Source organism: Tursiops truncatus, chromosome 14 (assembly GCF_011762595.2).
Source record: "Tursiops truncatus isolate mTurTru1 chromosome 14, mTurTru1.mat.Y, whole genome shotgun sequence".
Lineage (NCBI taxonomy): Eukaryota > Metazoa > Chordata > Mammalia > Artiodactyla > Delphinidae > Tursiops > Tursiops truncatus.
The window spans coordinates 30285018-30310369 of NC_047047.1; the positions used below are offsets into that span (position 1 = coordinate 30285018).

The 25352-nt window shown below is 38.8% G+C and overlaps 2 protein-coding genes across 5 annotated transcripts in view; both read right to left on the reverse strand.

Moving 5' to 3' along the window:
• The window catches only part of GMCL1 (germ cell-less 1, spermatogenesis associated), a 48056-nt gene extending 43013 nt beyond the window's left edge, over positions 1-5043 (reverse strand). For 2 of the 4 annotated variants that reach the window (XM_019943001.3, XM_019943000.3), the window contains exon 1: positions 4540-5038. In XM_019943001.3, coding sequence (XP_019798560.1) covers positions 4540-4799 — 260 coding nt within the window. In that variant the 5' untranslated portion in view covers positions 4800-5038. Of the gene's footprint in view, positions 1-4539 lie in introns of all 4 variants that reach the window. The other 2 variants (XM_019943002.3, XM_073791280.1) reach the window with 2 other exon arrangements.
• A 3226-nt stretch (positions 5044-8269) lies between these two features.
• Positions 8270-25352, reverse strand: part of ANXA4 (annexin A4) — a 72165-nt gene continuing 55082 nt past the window's right edge. Inside the window, exons 10-13 of the mRNA XM_019942846.3 lie at positions 20447-20542; positions 19436-19494; positions 18294-18416; positions 8270-9353 (exon numbers count right to left, since the gene is read on the reverse strand). Coding sequence (XP_019798405.1) covers positions 9294-9353; positions 18294-18416; positions 19436-19494; positions 20447-20542 — 338 coding nt within the window. The 3' untranslated portion in view covers positions 8270-9293. The remainder of the gene's footprint in view (positions 9354-18293; positions 18417-19435; positions 19495-20446; positions 20543-25352) is intronic.

Sequence of the window (25352 nt, forward strand, 5' to 3'; positions counted from 1 at the left end):
TTCCCAACAGACGGTAAAAAATGTACATGCTTCAGTGCAGACAGACTTGGGTTTGAGTCCCAGCTCTACTATCACAGCTCAGTTACCTTAGATGTGAAAAGAGGATATTACTATCCACTTCATTGGGTTACTGTAAGAAATAAATGAGACAATGTAGTTTCCAGTTCCTGACAGCACTCTCCCCAAATTATATGAAAAGATTAAAAGTACAGAAAGGAATAAACCCACAACAGGAAAAAGGTGAGGGTGGGCTTATCACATGATGAGAGAATTCCATGGATCTGGAAGTTAGAAAATAAACTGGAATGGAAAAGAGCAGTGACAACCACAGCCCAAAAGATATCACGGTCTAGGATGGACGTTGAAGCCCATCTGCCCTTCAGAACCGTGGGGGTAGGGATGGGGCTGGGAGGATGAGGTCTCAAGGGAAACAGAAGGCAGAAGTGAGGAGTGAGGCAAAAAATGGGGAAACTTGTTCCCCTAATGGCCTCCCCCACTCTCTATGAACACAGAGTACAGATAACTTATACAAACAGATTCCAAGGTTTTTCTAGAAAGAAACTGAACAAATCTATCAGGAAGATCTAAGACTTTGGTGTAGGTGCTGGTGCCCCAGACAAAGCAATCCTCATTCTGGCATTTGAGGAATCTGTAGCCTGTTAGCTCCCAACCTATTCACCCTAAATCATGGTTCCCAAACTGTGTGCCAAAGCACCTAGAGCACCACAGCAAATTCAGGGATGCATGTGGAATATTCCAAAATTAAAGGAAATCACAGAAACATCTTTCAGATACCATGCAATCTACGCTATTAAGTTGTTTGGACCTAACTATGAGATATTTCTTCAGGACCAGAGGTGCCATGAAAAAAATTACTGAGACACTAAGGGCACTGTGAACCAATAAGGCTTGTGAATCTCTGCTCTAAAACAAAGCATGCCCCACCCATATCCAACTTAGTAGTCAGTCTACCTACTCAAAGGGAAGGCCCAGCAGAAACAGATCTATTTACTCAAGACACACACACACACACACACACACACACACACACACACACCACTCATTCTGAAGCAGACAATCAAGGATCTCTCAACATGAGGAAAATTAACAGCATTAAAGACTATTTTAAAAAAGAGAAAAATTGGCATCAGAGGAAACATATAATTCAGGGAAAACAGAACTTAAAAAAAAAACTCTAACACTCTAATTATAACTAGTACATCTAGAGAGTTAAGATTACTACATTTATAAAATAATAGGATGCTAAGCTAAAGTATTACTCAGAACAAGGGGGAAAAAAAAAAAGAGATCTTTGGGACCAAAACTACAGTTGCTGAAATTCAAAAAAACAAAAGGGAAAGTTAAGGAAATTTCCCAGAACACAAAGCAAAAAAGACCTAGAAAGGAAAAAAAGAAAAGAGAAAAGAGGTACAATCCAAGAAATCCAAAATCCAGTTAAGAGGGGTCCAAGAAAGAGAAAACAAAGATAACAGGAGAAAGAGAATTTCAGAAGAAAGTTTCCCCAAACTAGTCTCCAGATTGTAAGGATCCACCAACTACCAAGGCCATTAAAAGACCTACAGTTAAGCACCTTCTAGTTAAATCCCAAAACACTAAAGAAAAAATTCCCAAAGTTCCAGAGAGAAAAAAAGTCGCCTAAAAAGAAAAGAGAATTAGACCAGCATCACATTTTCTCATCAGTATGGTTGGCTAGAAGACAATGAATTAATACCATCAAAGATATCAAAAGTTATTTTAGATTTCTGCACCCAATCAAAAGATGACTAAAGTGAGAGATTAAATTTACAACTAGATAAGCACAAATTACCTTCCTTTGCACCTTTCTTAGGAAAATAATTGAGGATGTAGTTCCCTCAAATGAGTTCAGAAACAAAAAGATACAGGCTACAGAAAACAGTGGATCCGATCCTAGAGACAGAGTCAAAGTAAGTCCCAGGATAAGTGTAGACCTAGAGAGCAATGGATCCAGATTGGAACAAGAAGATGCAGGGACCCAGGAGGGAGGTCTTGGGTTTAGAGAAGAAGGACTCCATGCAAGTGTGTTAGGAAAGAGAAAAATCTGAAGATATGATGAAGGAATATTATTATTTTGTCAATGGCGGGGGTGGGAGGGAAGGCAGTCAGAAAGTCTAAGAAAATAAAAAAGCAATACGAAAAAGTATTGTTCTAATAAGCTACAAATGAAAATAGGGCCCAACATGATGGAATGTAAAAAAAAAATTTCATTTAATTATGAGGTTAGAAAATTTCTCCCAAGAGAAAAACAAGGGGTTGTGACATTGGACCCAAGAAGTATGACTTATAATCCCAGCACACTACTTGACTCTGCAGTGAACAATATTTACATAGCTATAACAACAACTAACTGTTTACTAGATTTCAATGTTTAGAGACAACCTATGAACGAAAAACTAAAGATCTGGTTGCTGAACAGTTGAGTTTTAAGTCTTGTTAACGTAAAAGTAAAACATGCACTTGACAAAAGGTATAAGGTAGAGAAGGTGGGCCTGGAGGCCAAGGCTTTTCATGGAGTTGTTAGTTGAGGTGGAAGTGCACATGAGACAACCTCAGGAAGCATATTAGTGCCAACATACAAGATTTTCTTACACCCTTCATCCATGCTGAGCTGAATAAACTAGGCATCTTGTACTGATACAACACATACTAGACTCGGACATGCATTTTCCAACAAAAATTTGCTTTAGAAGCTTTCCATTCCACTCCACTCATGTAGTTCAGAGGTTGGCAAACTTTTTCTGTAAAGGTCTAGACAGTTAATATTTTCAGCTTCGTGGACCAGACAGCCTCCAAGCTAGTTTTGTTGGCATGCCAGCGGGCAGTTTCTCGCTTGCCAGTCTCAGCCTTCCACATCTTAGCAAACTCCATTACCATCCAGTGGGCCACAACTCCTCCAACATCTGAATCTCAGCTTGGGAAAGGTGGTCCTAGCCCAAATTTGTTCCTTCCTTGGGTATTCTGTCTCAGTCCTAGAAGTAGTGACAGCTCCCTATGTCCTCTATTCCTGTATTTTTTAGAGATCTCTTTACCTTAGTAACTTACCTTTAGTAGTTAATCGCTTGTTACTTCCTAATAATGGTTATTTCAAACTTTCCCTGTTCAAATTACTGTGTGATTTCTCTGAAATGGACCCCTGACATATATATTTCTATAGTGACACTGAATGCAAGCGGTCTAAATACTAATTAAAAGACAGAGATTATCCTATTGGATTTTAAAAAAATCAAGACCCCACTAAATGCTGTCTACAAGATACTTAAAGACACAGGTTTAAAGGGAAAGAGTGGGAAAAGATGTAACATTTAAACACTTATCAAAAGAAAGTGGCAGTGGCTATAGTATCAGGAATGTAAATGTCTTTACATTTTGTAAAGATAAGGGGAGCCAATTCATCAAGGAGTCCTAATATTTACTGAGTGCTTCCATACCTGGCACTGTGCATCACATGCATTCTAATATTTGTCAAGTCCTATAAGGCAAGTATTAGTATCTCCATTTTACATATGAGGAAATAAGGCTATTAAGTGCAAAGTACAGACTAGAACTCAGAATCTGAGCTCTTAAAATACTAATTCTCCAAAAAGGTAACTGAACAGTTTGGAAGTGGGGGTCCATTTTTGTAAATATAAACATTCATACATAAAACTGTATGAAGGGATTTATAAATCAAACTACTAACAGAGATTGTTTATGATACTCTTATTTGACAATAAATATGTAACACGTGTAGCATAAAATTTTAGAATCTTTCAAACTTTCGTTTAAAAAATTACATCTATGTGACCCACAGATGGCCTTTAAAAAAAGAGGAGCAACCGGATTTTTTATGTGAAAATTTATTCCACTTATAAACTACATTTTAGTTCACAAGTAAATATTCCGTTTTTCACCTCTTCTAAAAAAGGTTAAGCAAGCTGCCTTACATATATCCACGGTCAACGACTTCGAGTACTAGAGACGTTGAAAGACTCTGTTCCTAGTGAGGAACAAATGTACACAGTACTGATAAATTTCACCTGTACAGCGAGAGTTCCTGTTTGTAATCATTTCCCTTCCACTGTGGACCGACAACAGGGGTGCCCACTTCAGAGCCTAAATTTACGTGTCTTGGCCCATAGAAGGCAGCCGGATGCAAAACATCTTATTCTACTGCCACCCGCTCAGAGAGGACCAAGGTGTATTACGAAGGGCCAGCCGGCCGGCCCTGTCTAAGGTTTAATGAGGCGCAAGTTCTAGCTTGGCGTTTCTCAGTCTCGTCTTGGGGCTGTAGCACCACCCTGGCGGCGTCTGTGGTTTACAAACCAGAATACCGAGCGTCTCCCCAGGTGCTCCCCATCCGCCCTGCCTCGGACCGGCTCCCAGGTCTACCCCATCAAGGGCACGTCCGCTCTTCACAGGCTGGGGAGCGCCGCAGCCCCCGAAGCCCCCCGGGCACCGGGCTCATCCCCAGGCCGGACCGAGGCAGCCGCCCAACAGGTGCGGGCGCGTCCCCCCACGTACCTTCGAGGGGTGTTGAGGAGTCGCTGCTGCTCGTCCCCTTCCTCCTCATCCTCGTCTGTCTCGGAATCGGGGTGACAGGAGCAGAAGGCCTCTCCGCTCCGCTTGCGCTTACGGCTGCCCGGACAGTAACAGAAGCCGTGGGCGGCCGCGTCGCCACCACTCTCCAGCCTCCGGGCCGAGCCCCCAGCCCCAGAACCCGGCTCCTGCTGGCCTCGGGCTCGCCCCGGCTGGCGTAGCACTCGGCTGCTCAACGAGCCCATGGGTCACGGCTCGCCGACACTTTCAGGGAGCGCACCTCAGGGAGTCCAACGAAAACGGTCTCCCGCCATGGCCCGACCACCACCGCCGGCCTCCACGTAGCGCGCGTGCCTACACCGCCACCTTCTCACGCGCAACCCCGACCGTTGCGTTGGACGCTACCGCCTCCATCCTCCGCCACGCCCACCGCGTCTCGCCGCGCAGCGCGCGCGGACCTCAGGACCTTGCCCCCAGACTTTCGCAATAAAGCGCGAGCCATAGAGCGCATGCGCACGGCGAGCCTCCGGAAGGGGCGGGGGGAGGTGCGTGTACGTCACGGATGGAGCCTGCGCAGAATGGGATGAGGGAGGGAGCGCGGACGTGCGTGGCCAGATTGGCGCTTTCTGCCGTGAGGTCAGCTAGGCCCACCTGCAATCCTGAATTGGGGGCCGGGCTAGCTTTTAGAATTACTTTATACATCCCTTTGTGTTAGCAAGACCGGCAATTCCACCTCGTTTGTTCTTTCTGCGAAGGTTCCTTAAGCTCCAGATGTCTACCGGGCCTTGTGTTAGGCAAGGGGCAAAAAAGACATTGCTGTTTGGGGTCATCTTTGGAGGAGTTCACCATGTGCTAGGGTCACGCCCTGCGCAGGCTTTCCAACAGAGGAGGACCTAGAATGTGGAACTTTGCTAGGCCCTCGGGTTTCTTAAGCAGCACCTCTCCGCTGCTCTTAACTGATTATGGCAACCGTTCCATGCTCTCTTTTCCTTCCCTCCCAGCGGCAGTGGGATGTCTGAATAGGGTCTGAACCGGGACTGTCAGGTTTTAAAGTGCCTTCTGGAGACCCAAGCAAAATTTACAGGTGTCTGAGCAAAAATTACAGGTGTATGCCTGGAGTTTGCAGCCATTGCTATGGACCCTGGACAGTCAGCTTTCATTCCCTGATTCCCTTCGGCTACTTTTTTTTTTTTTTTTTTTTAGCATTTTTATTGGAGTGTAATTGTTTTACAACGTTGTGTTTCTGCTGTATAACAAAGTGAATCAGCTATATGTATACATATATCCCCATATCCCCTCCCTCTTGCGTCTCCCTCCCACCCTCCCTATCCCACACTTCTAGGTGGTCACAAAGCACCGAGCCGATCTCCCCGGGTGATGCAGCTGCTTCCCACTAGCTATCTATTTTACTTTTGGTAGTGTATATATGTCAATGCTACTCTCTCACTTGGTCCCAGCTTACCCTTCCCCCCTCCCTGCGTCCTCAAGTCCATTCTCTACATCTGTGTCTTTATTCCTGTCCTGCCCCTAGGTTCATCACCCTTCGGCTACTTTCTAAATAAAATGTTTATAATGAAAATATTTATAATGAAATACCATAAATGAAATATTTATAATGAATTACTCAAATCGAGTAATATGATAAATACCTATCACCACAAGTATAATAACTTAAATTTTAATAAAAACTTCAATGTATTATACTTGTTTTGATTAATTCTTTTAAGTAGAATACAGATAGGCAGAAGCTCCCTCTCCATCTCAGTCTGTTTCTCTCCCTCCACTCTAGTGACCACTATCCTCAGAATGGTGTATATCATTATTCCCATGCGCGTTCTTATACGTGTACCCATAGCAATACGTTTTCTTTTGCACGTTTAGACATGTAAATTAAATGGAATCATTCATACCTATCATTTTGCACCTTTCTTCTCTCTCAAAATTATACTTTTGAGACTTATTCAATTAACAAATCTATAGCTAATTTTCACTGCTCTTGTGTGACACCCAAAATTTATCCTTTCCCTCACTGAGGGAGTTAGGTTGTTTCTACTTTACTGCTCTTATAGAGCAGCATTAAACACCATGTGCAAGAGAGTCACCAAATAGATCCCCAGAAGTGAATTTGCTGGGAACTTTTCAACTTTATTATCTGTTGCCAAATTGCTCTCTGAAATGACTGCACCAGTTTATACTCCCATCAGCGGTATGTGTAATTTGGACATCCCAGTGTACTCACTCTGAGAAGTCTGAACTGAGAGAGGCTAGCAGAGGCAGCTTGGTGGAGGTAGGGGGTAGGGGAGGAGCAGAAAATGATTGCTGCTAGGGGATCAGCCTGCATGCCCAGAATTTGTCAGCACAAAGGATACGCATGGAACAAATGTGGGCCACTATAAGACAGCCAGCATGGAATCATCTTAGATCCTGTCTAAAAGGCCTGGGTGGAAAGACAAACAGACTTCAGCACAAAGAGCTTGAATTCCTAGGGGCTGAAAAAGGAGAACTGCATTTGCTTTGCCAAAGGAACTAAAGATGAGTATTTTACTGGTGATGGAGTTGTAAAGGAACTCAGGAGAATGCCAACAAGAATCAGCTTTAAACTTCTGACAGAACTAAAAAACAAACAACATCTGACAGGGTCACACAGCATTGATCATCTACCACCACAGCACTAACAGATAAGAACTTTCCTGCTCCCATTTACTCTCCTCCCTTCTGCTAGGTAGGGGAGGGGAAGGTAGGGTCTAGAAAGAAGACTAGGTGAAGAAAGAAAAGAAGCCCACCATATCACCCTCCCCAAACTCCAGCTTCCTGCTGGCAATAAGCCAGATCTGAATGAGGGGAGAAGCCTCAACTGTAAATGAAGTTTGGAATTTTGAATGAAAACATTAATTGCTGAAATGACACAGTTCTATAGTAGGACTTTTTAAAGCCAAAGAATGACCAGAAAAGTCACGACCCTATCCTCTATCTGAATTTTCATCTAAAGACAGGAGAAGAACTGGACCCAATGAATAAATGTAAATGGACAGTGGGAGAAAAAAAACAAAGTTGCTTCCTAGTTATATTACAAAGTCATGCTTGTTCAGTACATCAATCATTCCTCCAGGGTGGCTTTAACCTACTCTGTAGAAAGCTTCCCATCAACATATGTAATTTGTTTTAAAATTCTGGCTAAGCCATATATAATTTAAAGATAACCCCCCCCCCAAATTTGTAATGCTTCCAAAGCCAAATAACGTTAATTTGGAAATTCCATGCTCTTCTGGGTAGGTATTGAAGCAGCAGTACTATTTCATATAATTAACTGGAATGACTAAGTATTCATGTAAATAGCTTTCACCAGTAGTCAAGCACTTGTAATAGGCAAGTAGAAACAAATCCTTATATTTCACCCATCAAAATACAGCAAATAACTATAGAATGAAGAAGACAAATATTCTTATTTAATATGAATGTTCTACTTAGAACCGAGAGCATCACTCATTTCCAGAGATAACTTAAATATACTATTTTATATCATTAAGTAGTGTTTGGTATATATGAACATTAGTTTTACAGCAGCAGAGGTACATAAGATTAAATATGTTATTTTGCCTAATGTTGTACTTTCTAATAGAAATTGAGTAACACAAATCCTTCAAAAATATCTACTTTCAGAGTCCAGGATGAAAAAACTCACAAGCAGAAAAGTCAGTCAGAGAAAGCATACACGTCATTTGAAAGGCACTGTGTTTTATTGAAATTATTTTTCCATGTTGTATACAAAGTGAACTTTTAAATTAAATCCAAGTACACCTTTACAGTAATTCTAGAGTTGAAAGGCACAGTGCAAGTATAAATTACTACAAATCAACAAAACTGAAAATGATTTTAAAAATTTTGGGCACAAAAATTTTTAAGTAAAAATAAATTCAGAGCACTACACCATCACCAGAATACGCAGTTTGACACAATTCTTTCACATTCATCTTCAAGCTGGATCAATACCATTATTATTATTTTATTATATTGTTATTATTAACCATAATATTGTGGAATGTTCAGCATTTATGTTTGGTAACCAGACATATATGATCTGTATAACCACATTTAGAATTGAATTCGTTCAGAAGAGTTGGTGAGTTTGGTATACTTTAACCTGGAGAGACTGAGATGGTAACATAAGATGTGATGGAGGAAGTCTCTAATGCCAAACTTAGTAAAGATCAACTAACACTTTAGACAAAAACCTAAACAAAGGAGATCTGTGGATGCTTTCAAACTATGACATGTAAAATAGCAAATTGGATAGATTTTCTTACTAACTAGATGCTCACAATTTCAAACCAAGAAATTACTAGCCACTCTAAAAATAGAATTAGGGAAGAAAAGTGATTTTAGAACAGTCTTCCATTTCAACAGTTTTCACCAAAAAGAAAATATGAAATAATTTAATATAGTCCAATTTCTGTGAAACACAAACAAGGAAGAAATCTGTTGAAAACATGGAGCACATTCTTATTTCTAATTTAAAATCTCCTTTTAGGTTTTATAAGCTTTGAAAAGCAAGTACAGCTTTAAAGCATCATAGTGAGTAATTACAGATGAATACTAATGCAGTCTATATCTTAGGAGGCATCTGTAGGCATTTTAATTGGAAATAACCATTCTGAGGTAATGCTAGTAGCAGTGTAGAAAAATGAAGTTAAAAAAAATGCGAAGTGTAGGGAATCCTCCTATCCTTTCTGGATTTTATTTTAATCATCTCCTCCACAGAGAATGAGCAATACCTTCTTATAGTCTCCAGATGTATCACCCTGGGGACAAGGAAAGCAGAGTTACAATCAGATAAATGGGTTTAAAAATAGAATACACAGCTCAAAGTCATCTAGGTTAACTTTTTCAGTCTTGCCAGGATCATTCTTAGAGAGGTTTTTTTTTTAAATGACATTTGTTATTTTTTATTATAAAAAGAACACCTGTTCAATGTAGAAAATAGACATAAAAGAATATAAAAACATCATCTATAATTCTAACATCTAGAGATTACTCTGCCTAACATTTTGTTTTTTGCATATCCTTCCAGACTTTTTTCTATGCATATAGATTCCTACATGATGGGATTGTAGTATTCTTCCATATTCTACTTATTTAAACTTCTATACCTATTTACCTATTTTAATTTATTAAATACTCTTCCACAGTATCATTCCTTAATGGTTACAGAGTATTCTATTGTACATAGGTAAAATAATTTATTTGATTACCCCCCATTGGATATTTATTTTTTTTTCCAATTTTTCACTATTATAAACACTGCCGCAATAAACATACTATAAATTTTTGTGCATTTTTTGAATGATGTATTCAGGATAAATGTTCATAAAATGGGAATTACCAGATTAATGATCATGTATTTTCTTTGAATATGGGTTGCAAAATAGCCTTCCAGAAAGGTGCTATAATTTCTACATAGAATTTTTCATGGCCTAAATAATAGATCAATTTTTGCTAGTGCTTCATGGGCACTAGAAAAGATGGGATGGGATTCAAAGTTTAATGTATATCTATTAAAATCAATCTTAATACACCCTTGTTTATACTTTATCTCATTGATCTGCCAAAAGAGAAGGATGTGTTAAAGTCTATCTAGCATAGTATTTCCATCAACGTCTTCTTTTAGAGCCTCAAGTTTCTTATTTATATATTTGAATGCAATACTATTTGGCAACTAACGTTTCATGGTAATTTAATCTTTGTTGTAAATTGTTGCTTTTATCAATATAAAGTGATCTATTACTTTGTCCTATTTAATGCTTTTTCCCCTTAAATTCTTCTTTTTACTTATAGTATAATCCCTGCTTTCTTTTTGTCAAATGTTCTTTTCCCTGGCCTTTTCTTTTTAAAGCTTCTTACATATCACTGTATTTCAATTGTTCCTTATAAACAGCATAGAGTAGGATTTTATATTTTTACCTAACCTGAGAGTTTATTTATTATTATAACTTAAATTTGTAACCTTACTCCTGTCTTTTTTCTATTATTTACATATTTTCTATTTCTATTCTGTTTCTTTTGACAATTTTTATTGAATGGGCAATGTATTCTTTATTTTAAATTTCTTCCAGTGTTGTGTGAGTGTGTGTATACACATATTAACGTATTTATATATATACAAACATATAATGTAAATGTATTTATTGTGCTGTTTCCCCTAGTCAATCAATATTTTTTACCCCATCATTTTAGTGTCTGTATAGTATTCCACTGGATAGATTTCCCATAATTTGAGTCATTCTCTATTGGTTAATAAAAATTAAAATAATGTGTAATAAACTCTGTAACCACTAAGCAAGAACTTCCTATTCCCCTTATCCTCCAGCCCCTGGTAAACTCTAATCTACCTTCTGTCTCTATGAATTTACCTAGTCTAAATATTTCATGTAAGTAGAATCATATACAGTATTTGTCCTTCTGTGTCTAGTTTAGGTCACTTAGCATGTTTCCAAAGTTCATCCATGTATCGGAAACTTCATTCACATTATGTGTGTATATATCACGTTTTGTTTATCCATTCACCTGTTCATGGACCCTTAGGTTGTTTCCACCTTTTGGCTATTATAAATAATGTTAACGTTGGTGTCCAAATACCTGTTTAAGTCCCCTTTTTCATTTCTTTTGAGTATACACCTGGAAGTGGAATTGCGGGGTAACATGGTAATTCTATGTTTAAATTTTTGAGGAAGCGCCAAACTGTTTTCCACAACGGCTGCACCATTTTACATTCACACCAGCAATACACAAGGTTCTAATTTCTCCACATCCTCTCCTACATTTGTTATTTTCCATGTTTTAAAAATTATAGCCATCTTAGTAGGTACGACGTGGTATTTCACTGTGGTTTTCATAATGATGTTGAACAGCTTTTCACGTGCTTATTGCCCATTTGTATATCTCCCTTGGAGAAATGACGATATTTAAATCCCTTGTCATTTTTTAATTGGGTTGTTTGTCTTTTTGTTATTGAGTTTTAGGAGTTCTTTATATATTCTGGATAGTAAACCCTTACTAGATATTATTTTCTCCCATTCTGTGGATTAGCGCACTTTTATCTTATTATTCTGCCTAAAGATATTCTTAAATATATAATAACTAAGTAAGAGGTATAGTTTATTTTTTAAACATTTATTGGCAAGTTGCCTCCCCGGAAAGTTAGACTAGTTTATAGTGCTTCCATAAGAGACGGCGAGATTTTCCCAAGCCTTTCTCAATGCTGGTTATGACCTCTTTAAACTTTTTTAAGGTATTAGGTGAAAAATGATGATTTGCTTTTATTTGCAATCCATTGTATATTAGTGAGATTAAACATTGTACATATTTATTGTCCATTTGTGTCTCATCTTTCATGAAGCTCATGTTTTCTTTCTGTCCAGTTTTCTTTTAGGATTTTTCTCCTTGTTCTTAGTAATTTGTACAAGTTCCTCATATAGGGATATTAACCCTACATTATAAGTATATGTTACAAATATATTTTCCCATAGCTTCATTTATGGTCATCCTTGAATCTTAAAATTGTTTTGCTTACACCTAGCTATATTTCAGCTCTGCAAAAAACAGTGACCTCACAGACTGTACAGAAATAGAAACAAGTTCCTAAATGCCTTGTAGACATAGTCATAAACTCTGCAGCTCAAATCACCTAGTAGTTAAACCTCTCCAAGCTATGAGTAGGATCAGAATATTTAATTCACAGATCAAATCCTGATCTGTGCTGGCAACACCAGCTTCTAGGGAAATGGGTTTGGCTTCATATTCCTGAGGCACTTCTGGCATCCTCAAGAAGCAAAGTCCCAGTAATGAGGGGTTTTGAGAGACGTGAATCATTTCGCATCACTCCCATGCCATGTTAGGACTCCTAGAAGTCTGGTGCCAGGTAAAGAATAGCAATCCAGGATGACTATCATGTTTTCCCATATTTTCAGCAGACCTCAGCTGGCCCTGGATGTGGTTCTGGATGACTGATTCAGTTGCTTCTCTTTTATTGTAAGCAGGTAGAAATGGAAATTGTGCTCTTAAAACCATTCATTAAAATATAATCTTTCTTGAGAGGTGGAGGGTGGCTGTGTCTCACCGTGAGGACAAGGACACTGGCAGCAGAAGTTCTAGGAAGTACTCCTTGGCATAAGCCCTCCCAGAGTCCGCCATTACCCCCACCAAAGAGCCCAGGTAGGTTCTAGTGTTGGGTCGCCTCAGGCCAAACAAGGAGGGAACCCAGCCCCACCCACCAACCATCAAGCGGATTGAAGTTTTACTGAGCTCTGCCTACCAGAGCAACATCCAGCTCTACCCACCACCAGTCCCTCCCATCAGGAAACTTGCACAAAACTCTTAGATAGCCTCATCCACCAGAGGGCAGACAGCAGAAGCAAGAAGAAATACAATCCTGCAGCCTGTGGAACAAAAACCACATTCACAGAAAGATAGACAAGATGAAAAGGCAGAGGGCTATGTACCAGATGAAGGAACAAGATAAAACCCCAGAAAAACAACTAAATGAAGTGGAGATAGGCAACCTTCCAGAAAAAGAATTCAGAATAATGATAGGGAAGATGATCCAGGACCTCGGAAAAAGAATGGAGGCAAAGATCGAGAGGATGCAAGAAATGTTTAACAGAGATCTAGAAGAATTAAAGAACAAACAAACAGAGATGAACAATACAATAACTGAAATGAAAAATACACTAGAAGGAATCAATAGCAGAATAACTGAGGCAGAGGAACGGATAAGTGACCTGGAAGACAGAATGGTGGAAATCACTGCCATGGAACAGAATAAAGAAAAAAGAATGAAAAGAAATGAAGACAGCCTAAGAGACGTCTGGGACAACATTAAACGCAACACATTCGCACTATAGTGGTCCCAGAAGGAGAAGAGAGAGAGAAAGGACCAGAGAAATTATTTGAAGAGATTATAGTCGAAAACTTCCCTAACATGGGAAAGGAAATAGCCACCCAAGTCTAGGAAGTGCAGAGAGTCCCATACAGGATAAACCTAAGGAGAGGCACATAGTAATCAAATTGGCAAAAATCAAAGACAAAGAAAAATTATTGAAAGAAGCAGGGAAAAAATGACAAATAACATACAAGGGAACTCCCAAAAGGTTAACAGCTGATTTCTCAGCAAAAACCCTACAAGTCAGAAGGGAGTGGCATGGTATAATTAAAGTGAAAGGGAAGAACCTACAACCAAGATCACTCTACTCAGCAAGGATCTCATCCAGATTCGATGGAGAAATCAAAAGCTTTAAAGACAAGCAAAAGCTAAGAGAATGTAGCACCACCAAACCAGCTCTACAACAAATGCTAAAGGAACTTCTCTAAGTGGGAAACACAAGAGAAGAAAAGGACCTACAAAAACAAACCCAAAACAATTAAGAAAACGGTCATAGGAACATACATATCATAATTACCTTAAACGTAAATGGATTCAATGCTCCAACCAAAAGACACAGGCTTGCTGAATGGATACAACAAGACCCATCTATATGCTGTCTACAAGAGACCCACTTCAGACCTAGGGACACATAAAGACTGAAAATGAGGGGATGGGAAAAGATATTCCATGCAAATGGCAATCAAAAGAAATCTGGAGTAGCAATACTCATATTAGATAAAATAGACTTTAAAATAAAGAATGTTACAAGAGACAAGGAAGGACACTGCATAATGATCAAGGGATCAAACCAAGAAGAAGATATAACAATTATAAATATATATGCACCCAACATAGGAGCACCACAATACATAAGGCAACTGCTAACAGCTATAAAAGAGGAAATCGACATTAACACAATAATAGTGGGGGACTTTAACACCTCACTTATACCAATGGACAGATCATCCAAAATGAAAATAAATAAGGAAACAGAAGCTTTAAATGACACAATAGACCAGATAGATTTAATTGATATTTATAGGACATTCCATCCCAAAACAGCAGATTACACTTTCTTCTCAAGTGCGCACGGAACATTCTCCAGGATAGATCACATCTTGGGTCACAAATCAAGCCTCAGTAAATTTAAGAAAATTGAAATCATATCAAACATCTTTTCTGACCACAATGCTATGAGATTAGAAATCAATTACATGGAAAAAAACATAAAAAACACAAACACATGGAAGCTAAACAATACGTTACTAAATAACCAAGAAATCACTGAAGAAATCAAAGAGGAAATCAAAAAATACCTAGAGACAAGTGACAATGAAAACATGACAATCCAAAACCTATGGGATGCAGCAAAAGCAGTTCTAAGAAGGAAGTTTATAGCTATACAAGCCTACCTCAAGAAACAAGAAAAATCTCAAATAAACAATCTAACTTTACACCTAAAGGAACTAGAGAAAGAAGAACAAACAAAACCCAAAGTTAGCAGAAGGAAAGAAATCATATAGATCAGAGCAGTAATAAATGAAACAGAAACAAAGAAAACAATAGCAAAGATCAATAAACCTAAAAGCTGGTTCTTTGAGAAGATAAACAAAACCGATAAACCATTAGCCAGACTCATCAAGAAAAAGAGGAAGAGGACTCAAATCAATAAACTTAGAAATGAAAAAGAAGAAGTTACAATAAACACCGCAAAAATACCAAGCATCCTAAGAGATTACTATAAGCAACTCTATGCCAATAAAATGAACAACCTGGAAGAAATGGATAAATTCTTAGAAAGGTATAACCTTCCAAGACTGAACCAGGAAGAAATAGAAAATATAAACAGACCAATCACATGTAATGAAGTTGAAACTGTGATTAAAAGTCTTCCAACAAACAGAAGTCCAGGACCAGATGGCTTCACAGGTGAATTCTATCAAACATTTAGAGAAGAGCTAACACCCATCCTTCTCAAACTCTTCCAAAAAATTGCAGAGGAAGGAACACTCCCAAACTCATTCTATGAGGCAACCATCAGCCTGATACCAAAACCAGACAAAGATACTACAAAAAAAGAAAATTACAGACTAATATCACTGATGAATATAGATGCAAAAAATCCTCAACAAAATACTAGTAAACAGAATCCAACAACACATTAAAAGGGTCATACACCATGATCAAGTGGGATTTATCCAAAGGATGCAAGGATTCCTCAATATATGCAAATCAATCAATGTGATACACCATATTAACAAATTGAAGAATAAAAACCATATGATCATCTCAATAGATGCAGAAAAAGCTTTTGACAAAATTCAACACTCATTTATGATAAAAACTCTCTAGAAACTGGGCATAGAGGGAACCTACCTCAACATAATAAAGGCCTTATATGATAAACCCACAGCAAACATCATTCTCAGTGGTGAAAAACTGAAAGCACTTCTTCTAAGATCAGGAATGATGAGACAAGGATGTCCACTCTCCCCACTATTATTCAACATAGTTTTGGAAGTCCTAGCCATGGCAATCAGAGAAGAAAAAGAAATAAAAGGAATACCAATTGGAAAAGAAGAAGTGAAACAGTCACTGTTTGCAGATGACATGATACTATACATAGAGAATCCTAAAGATGCCACCAGAAAACTACTAGAGCTAAACAATGAACTTGGTAAAGTTGCAGGGTACAATATTAATGCACAGAAATCTCTTGCATTCCTATACACTAATGATGAAAAATCTGAAAGAGAAATTAAGGAAACACTCTCATTTACCATTGCAAAAAGAATAAAATACCTAGGAATAAACCTACCTAGGGAGATAAAAGACCTGTATGCAGAAAACTATAAGACGCTTATGAAAGAAATTAAAGATGATACCAACAGATAGAGAGATATACCATGTCCTTGGATTGGAAGAATCCGTATTGTGAAAATGACTGTACTACCCAAAACAATGTACAGATTCAAATTACCAATGGCATTTTTTACAGAACTTGAACAAAAATCTTAAAATTTGAATGGGGACACAAAAGACCCCAAGTATCCAAAGTAGTCTCGGGGGAAAAAAACAGAGCTGGAGGTATCAGACTCCCCGACTTCAGACTATACTACAAACCTACAGTAATCAAGACAATATGGTACTGGCACAAAAACAGAAACATAGATCAGTGGAACAAGATAGAAAGCCCAGAGATAAACCCAGACACCTATGGTCAACTAATCTATGACAAAGGAGGCAAGGATATACAATGGAGAAAAGACAGTCTCTTCAATAAGTGGTGCTGGGAAAACTGGATAGCTACATGTAAAAGAATGAAATTAGAACACTCCCTATCACCATACACAAAAATAAACTCAAAATGGATTACAGACCTAAATGTAAGTCCGGACACTATAAAACTCTTAAAGGAAAACATAGGAAGAACACTCTTTGACATAAATCACAGCAAGATTTTTTTCATCCACTTCCTAGAGTAATGGAAATAAAAACAAAAATAAACAAATGGGACCAAATGAAACTTAAAAGCTTTTGCACAGCAAAGGAAACCATAAACAAGACCAAAAGACAACCCTCAGAATGGGAGAAAATATTTGCAAACAAATCAATGGACAAAGGATTAATCTCCAAAATATATAAACAGCTCATGCAGCTCAATATTAAAAAAACAAACAACCCAATCCAAAAATGGGCACAAGACCTAAATAGACATTTCTCCAAAGAAGACATACAGATGGCCAAGAAGTACATGAAAAGCTGCTCAACATCACTAATTATTAGAGAAATGCAAATCAAAACTACAATGAGGTATCACCTGACACCAGTTAGAATGGGCATCATCAGAAAATCTACAAACAACAAATGCTGGAGAGGGTGTGGAGAAAAGGGAACCCTCTTGCACTGCTGGTGGGAATGTAAATTGATACAGCCACTATAGAGAATAGTATGGAGATTCCTTAAAAAACTAAAAATAGAATTACCATATGACCCAGCAATCCCACTACTGGGCATATACCCAAAGAAAATCATGATTCAAAAAGACACATGCACCCCAATGTTCATTGCAGCACTATTTACAATAGCCAGGTCATGGAAGCAACCTAAGTGCCCATCGACAGATGAATGGATAATGAAGATGTGGTACATATATACAATGGAATATTACTCAGCCATTAAAAGGAACGAAATTGGGTCATTTGTACAGATGTGGATGGATCTAGAGACTGTCATACAGAGTGAAGTAAGTCAGAAAGAGAAAAACAAATATCGTATATTAACGCATGTATGTGGAACCTAGAAAAATGGTACAGATGAACCAGTTTGCAGGGCAGAAATTGAGACACGGATGTAGAGAACAAACGTATGGACCCCAAGGGGTAACGCAGCAGGGGGTGTGGGGGTGGTGGTGGGATGAATTGGGAGATTGGGATTGACATGTATACACTAATGTGTATAAAACTGATGACTAATAAGAACCGCTGTATAAAAAAATAAATAAAATAAAATTCAAAAATTAAAAAAAAATATGGACACTCCAAAAAAATATATATATATATAATCTTTCTTTGTCTGGGGTCAACATGAAATAATTAACTCTATTTAGAAAGCAAACATTTCCAGCTTCTAACCAGGCAGACATTTAAACATCTGTGGGAAAGGAGACAGACTGGAAATATCTGAATTAGAGTACCATCCTTAAATGGAATGGAATCCTCTCTGCCAAGGAGAGGATAAGAAGTGTCTAAAAACCTAGGTCAGAACCCCCTCCTTTCATCAGCACTTTCCTCTGGGCCAAGGCAAGGCTGCTGTGACCCACCTTGATGAAGGAGTACAGAGACTTTCCGTAGAGCCTCTTGAAGTTTGCCCGGATGTCCAACATGTCAATCTCCGCTCGAGAAACCATCACTCTGATAAGGGTGTTGTCATCAGTGCCCAAGCCCTAAGGAAGAAACAAGATCCCTGCATGCAAAGCTGAGCTAGTTTTCAGACAGTGCTCTTTGTTAGTCTATCAAGGTAAACTATGTATCAGTCTCTCGATGACATCCCTTGTACTCTAACCTTAGAGGCCTGTGGAGTCTGGTTCCTTACCACGGAGCTCAAGGGTTTCCCCAACTTATCTTTTCAACACTCAGTGTTCTGACCAGAGGAGATAGCTCTCTGCCCTTCTAGGGACATACCCTGTGTTCTCCAGCCCTCCTGCCTCACATACAGTGATCCACCCACCATGTCATCCTCCCTTCCCAGCTTTACCATCCTTCCTACCATGTAAAACCCTCTGATGTAAAACTTCCTTTAAGGTCCTGCTCAAATATACCAATTTCTTTATATGTCCTTTTCTGATGCTCACCCCCAAACAAATATTTTTTTAAACACCCTTTCCTCTGTGTTCCTATAATATTTGGATCCTCAACTACCGTCTTACATTCTATTTTGTTCTTACTGGTGTTTTGCACATAGCTGCCTTCCTCTCAGAGCTAGAAGTTCTTTGAGACCAGGGATTGCATTTGATCTCTCTTGCCCTCCCATGGCTCTCAGCAAGGGTGCTTGCACGGAGTACAATGCATGGTTAGGAGCTGGGGCTCTGAAGTTGGACTGCCAGTGTTTGCATCCCTGCTCCATTCCTTTCCTCACTGAGGACCCTGGGCAAATTGCCTATCCTCTTTATGCCTCAGTTTTCTCATCTGTAAAATGGAAGATGATAACAGTACCTGCCCCACAGAGCTGTTGTGGGGATAAAATTATACATACAAAGTATTAGGAACAGTGATCACACATTATAAGTACTCAATAAATATTACCTAGCATTATTATTAGCAAGCGCTCAGTGAAGTATTTGAAGAATTGAACTGAATAGCTCGAGCTGATTTTGGCTAATTTGCATGGGGGATATAAGTAAGCATATGAAGGTGGACACAAGGCCCTCAGAGCCATTCAGATGCTAACAGGGAGGCCATTTACCTTCATAGATTTATAAAGCCTTTCAGCAAAATATGCAGATTTGTTCCTCATGCACTTTACTGTCAAGAGATAAAAAGAGAAATGAAAAGATTACAGATAAAATCTGCAAAACAAGAAGAGACAGTTGTTCCCATTGTTTCTACAAGGTGTGAAGTAGTATCTTTTGATTGCTTTGTCGAAAAATTTAGCCAAACGACGTTTTATGAGCATAGGCTATGCTAAAAGCATTTTCACAGATGGAAAGTACCCTCAATTTATTGTCAAGTTCCTAGACAAATAATTAATAAAGGTCATTAAAGCAAAAGGCAGGATAAAATTTCAAAAAGATTATTGCTATCTGTACCATATGAAACAGTTATTAGTTCTAACCATTCACAGACTTGCAAGATGCAGCTAGTATAGGATTAACCTTTCACGTGCTAAGATATAAAGGCACAGAGGATATAAAATAGATAAAGCCACGTGGTACAATAACAATCAGGTTATGTATAATATTTCTCGCTTAAAATTCTGGGTCACACGGGACTTCCCTGGTGGCACAGTGGTTAAGAATCCACCTGCCAATGCAGGAGACACGGATTCAAGCCCTGGTCCAGGAAGATCCCACATGCTGTGGAGCAACTAAGCCTGTGTGCCACAACTACTGAGCCTGTGCTCTACAGCCTGCAAGCCACAACTAGTGAGCCCGCATTCCACAATTACGGAAGCCCACACACCTAGAGCCCATGCTCTGCAACGAGAGAAGCCACCGCAATGAGAAGCCCGCACACAGCAACCAAGAGTAGCCCCTGCTCGACTCAAGTAGAGAAAGCCCGTGCACAGCAACGAAGACCCAGTGCAATCCAAAATAAACCAATTAAAAAAAAAATTTCTGGATCACACGTCATGAATGATTTAAAACAATTTTTTTATCCCTGAAAAAAATTTCTACAACCCATGACCACAAATTGATAATAAGGAGGAAAGTCTATAAATATTTGTTTCTCCACTCCCCACCCCCTACCAGCTTACCTATGGCCAGCAGAGCTTCTTCGAAGCTACCAGATGTTTCAGATTGAATACTCTGTTCAATATCCTTCTGTGATATCCTTTTATATTCATCGAACACTACAAACAATAACAAAATGAAATTATAAATAATAAAAAAAGAATAGAGGAAACTAAACTGTACAGAGAGAATGAGCATCTTTTAACTAGACTATACTATTATTCTTTGGCATATTTCAGAGGAAACTAATTAGCAATGTGGGTGAGAACCAGGATGCATATGGCAAGTGGAATGGAACAGAGGAGAGGAGGAAGGAATATTGTGAATCTTGGAGGACATCAGGCAAGTCATTTCCCTTATGTGGGACCCTGTTTTCACTACATAAAGTGGAGATAACCTCTGGAGAGATTTGCTTTTTTTTCTCCTTGTTTCCTTAATAAGCTTGGCAATCACCTGTATGTTCATCTTCCTTTCAGCACATCAAAACTAGAGCAATTGGGCTTCCCTGGTGGCGCAGTGGTTGAGAGTCCGCCTGCCAATGCAGGGGACGCGGGTTCGTGCCCCGGTCCGGGAAGATCCCACATGCCGCGGAGCGGCTGCGCCTGTGAGCCATGACCGCTGAGCCTGCGCGTCCGGAGCCTGTGCTCCGCGACGGGAGAGGCCACAGCGGTGAGAGGCCCGCGTACCGCAAAAAAAAAACAAAAACAAACAAAAAAAAAACTAGAGCAATTCCTGTTTACAAGAGCCAAGACGTGGAAGCGACCTAAATGTCCATTGACAGGTGAATGGATAAAGAAGATGTGGTGTGTGTACACACACACACACACACACACACACACACACAATGGAATATTACTCAGCCACAAAAAAGAATGAAATAATGCCATTTGCAGCAACATGGATGGACCTAGAGGTTATCATACTAAGTGAAGGTAAGTCAGACAGAGATGACGAAATTTTACATGATTCACTTTATATGTGGAATCTAAAAAATGATAAAAAATGAACTTACACAACAGATACAGACTCAAAGACATAGAAAACAAACTTATAGTTACCAAAGGGGAAAGGTGGGGGAGGGAAAAATTAGGAGTTTGGGATTAGCAGATACAAACTATTATATATAAGATAGATAAACAACAAGGTCCTACTCTATAACACAGGGAACTATATTCAATATCTTGTAATAACCTATAATGGAAAAGAACCTGAAAAAGAATATATATATGTATATACATATACATATAACTGGACCAATTTGCTGTACACCAGAAACAAACACAACATTGTTAATCAGCTATACGTCAATTAAAAAAATAACTAGAGCAATTCAACCTTTTCAAAACTTGGCCACATTTGGTAACAGTTGCTTGCATCTTTTAAATAGACTTTAACATAATTAAAATTTCTCCCCTTTTCTACCAAGTATTTTGAATATTTATGAACATATTTTTCTCTCTTGCTGCCTCCTTCTGGAGCCTTCTTAGAGTGGATATCTGCTGTTTATCTTCTTAACACTGCCTTCTTTGGGATGCTACTCCACCCCCATCAGAGTGATTCTCACAGGGCTGTCAATCCAGGAACACCCCTACCCCCCAACATACATGACAAACTCTAACAAATGAGTGAGCAGTTCATCCAAACCAGGGCCAATCAGTCTTACTCTCCTGGGAATTTTTTAACTGAGCAGATATGATGAGGATAGCCAAAAGCACTGAGTCATCTTTAACTTCAGAGAACATAAGAATCACCTGGGAAACCTGTTAACTCCTTGCGTGTCACTCTCAGAAATCCTAAGTTAGCCAGTCTGAAGTAGGGGTCCAAGAATCAGCATTTTTAATGGAGACGAGATTTCAGGAAACTCTGCCTTAGAAATAAATTCCATGACTCCCCTCTACGAGATCCTCAGAACTGCCTTGATTTCTAGTCTTTCTGGAGCTGTTCAGCTCTCCCTATCAATTCAATGGACCTCTAGTATTTCCCATTTTCCCTCTTGTCCCCTTCTATGATATTTCTCTTTTCCTATGTAATTATTCAGTGCCTATTTCTTGGAATTTAAAAATCTAATTGGACACATTTTCTAAGACTCCAGTGTTCTCCACTGTAAAATGGGGAAAATAATGGCTGCTTCACTGGGATGTTTATAATATGCTTAGCACTGCACCTAGAAGATAATTAACAAAATCTTAGTTATTATGAGTCCTCACTACTATTGTTGGTTGGTAAGAAAATTATGATGTTTTCTTTATTCAAATAATGCTGAAAAGATTTTCTTCCAGTGGCTTACAAGCAAATGTTTCATAACTGCCCAACTATTGACTTATGCCTGGATGCGAAAATTGTTACAAATATATTTGCATTAAATCGGCTTCTGAGGACCTGCAGTTCTTGGAAAATAACACCAGGGAGAGATTTGCCTTACTAGTAATCAGGCAAGGGAAGGCAAAAAAAATAAGGATCTGAGTCAAAAGTTGGTGCATCTGATGACTGCCCATGACATTTATTAACTGGAGTAATCACCTACTGTCACTGTGGAATATCTGAAATAATTGCAACTTCCAAATGTGTTGTAATTTTCCATTTTTTTCACGTTTTCAATTTAGCAAACTCATTCTTCTCAAATTTCCCACAAGTTTTATAAATTGTGAGTGATGATAAGGGCATGATGAGTTTATAAAATTAGGATATAGCATAAAGACCTCAAAAGCTTATATAAAAGATGAAATATTTTATTAAACCTTTATTGCTGTTTACAAGAAGAAAATAAACCTGACAATAAATATTCTACAATCGTATAGTACCTTTTTCCCAAAGAAGTTAAAATCACATTAAAGAGACTAGCATTATCAGAAGCAAACTAGAAACTTTACACATGGAAATAAAAATCTGAAATCATCCACTATTCATCTTATGCAAACACCCCCTAAAAATCACTTGCTATTAGCTTTTTTTTTTTCTTTGGCGTACGCGGGCCTCTCACTGTTGTGGCCTCTCCCTTTGCAGAGCACAGGCTCCGGATGCGCAGGCTCAGCGCCATGGCTCAGGCGCAGCCGCTCCGCGGCATGTGGGATCTTCCCGGACCGGGGCAACGAACCCGTGTCCCCTGCATCGGCAGGCGGACTCCCACCACTGCGCCACCAGGAAGCCCTCTATTAGCTTTTACACTTGGATGTTAAATAGGAATAAATGTCAACCACATTTCTATTTTATTGCTTGCTGATGTACTAAAGGTTTTGTCTTATGTAACTAAATTTAAATGGAAACTGCTTTAAGAAAAAGGCCTGACTATGGAGGTCAGTTTCCTACCAACAGGAATTCCAAACTTCTAGGAATATATCTGCTAATTATTCATAATTAATCTTTCAGCAATTGGCCCTCATGCACATTGTTGCACCCATAAATTTTCCAAGGTAAGACATCTAGACAGTTTCAGTAAAATTAGATCTTTGTACCAAGTAAAGGGAAAAAGGTATCAATTACAGGTGATATAGTTTTCACTATCTTTCAAATAGTTTCTTTAGACAATGAGGCAAGTGCCTTACCATGCAACAGAATGATTTTGATTCCGGGACAGAGAACACTTAGAAATTTCACCTCATCTGTCCCCCATTTCTTTCTCTCTCAGCCTCATACAGGTCCTGAAGCCAAACAAAGTACAAGTTTAAAACACAATTGGAGCAGGTGCCAGGACATATGTAAATATTTCCAGAACTTCAGAGAGCAAGTTAGCTTAGTGTTTATTTTGTTGATGATGGCGGTGGAAGTGTGTTGGCAGTGAGTGGGAATGACTCGGGATTTTTCCTTAGGTAAAATTAATGGGACTCTATATATCTCCCTGAGAGTCAGGGCAAACACCAGCAGCTCCCTACATGCAGACTACATGTTTTCTGTCTTAAGACCCGAAAGGAATGCCCTAGACTTGGGCTGTCCTATACAGTAGCCCTAGCCTACATGTGGCTATTTGAATTTTAATTAATTAACTAAAATTTAAAATTCAACTCCCCAGTCATAATGGCCACATTCCAAGTGCTCAGTGGCTACTTGTGGCTAGTGGCTATACCCATACTAGACAGTGCAGATGTAGAACATTTTCAACATCACAGAAAAGTCTATTGACACACCACTCTCTGGAATGATCTGTGATTTGGCTTGAGACTACAGAAGGTCTCACAGTAGAACCAGGACCGCCATTAGTAATTGCTTATATTCCAACCTGGTAGAAATTAGAAATTGATTCTGGTTACTTTAACTATATTATTACTTTTTTTTTTTTTTTTGGTTGTGCTGTGAAGCTTGTGGGGTCTTAGTTCCCCGACAAGGATTAAACCCACTCCCTAAGCAGTGAAAGCGTGGAGTCCTAACCACTGGACCGCCAGGAGTTCCCTTTACTATACGGTATTATCGATAATCAAAACTACTGTTCATAACACCTCACACCCGTTACAATGGCTGCTATTTAAACAAACAAACAGAAAATAACAAGTGTTAATGAGTATGTGGAGAATTGGAACCCTTGTGCTATGTTGGTGAGAATGTAAAATGATGCAGCTACTATAGAAGACAGCATGGCTTTTCCTCAAAAAAAGTAAAATGAAATTACCATATGATCTGGCCAATACTACTTCTTGGTAATATCTCCAAAAAACTTGAAGTAGGATTTTAAAGAGTTTTTGTATACCCATATCCCAAGTCAGTCATTATTCACAATAGCCAAAAGGTGGAAGCAACCCAATGTCCATTGACCATGAATGGTTAATAAAACGTATATACACACACAATAGATACAAGCAGTCTCAAAAAGGAAGGAAATCTGACACATGCTACGCAGAGATGAGCTTGAGGACATTATGCTAAGTGAAATAAATCAGTCACAAGAGACAAATACTGCATATTCTACTTATATGAGGTCCCTAGATGCATCAAAATCAT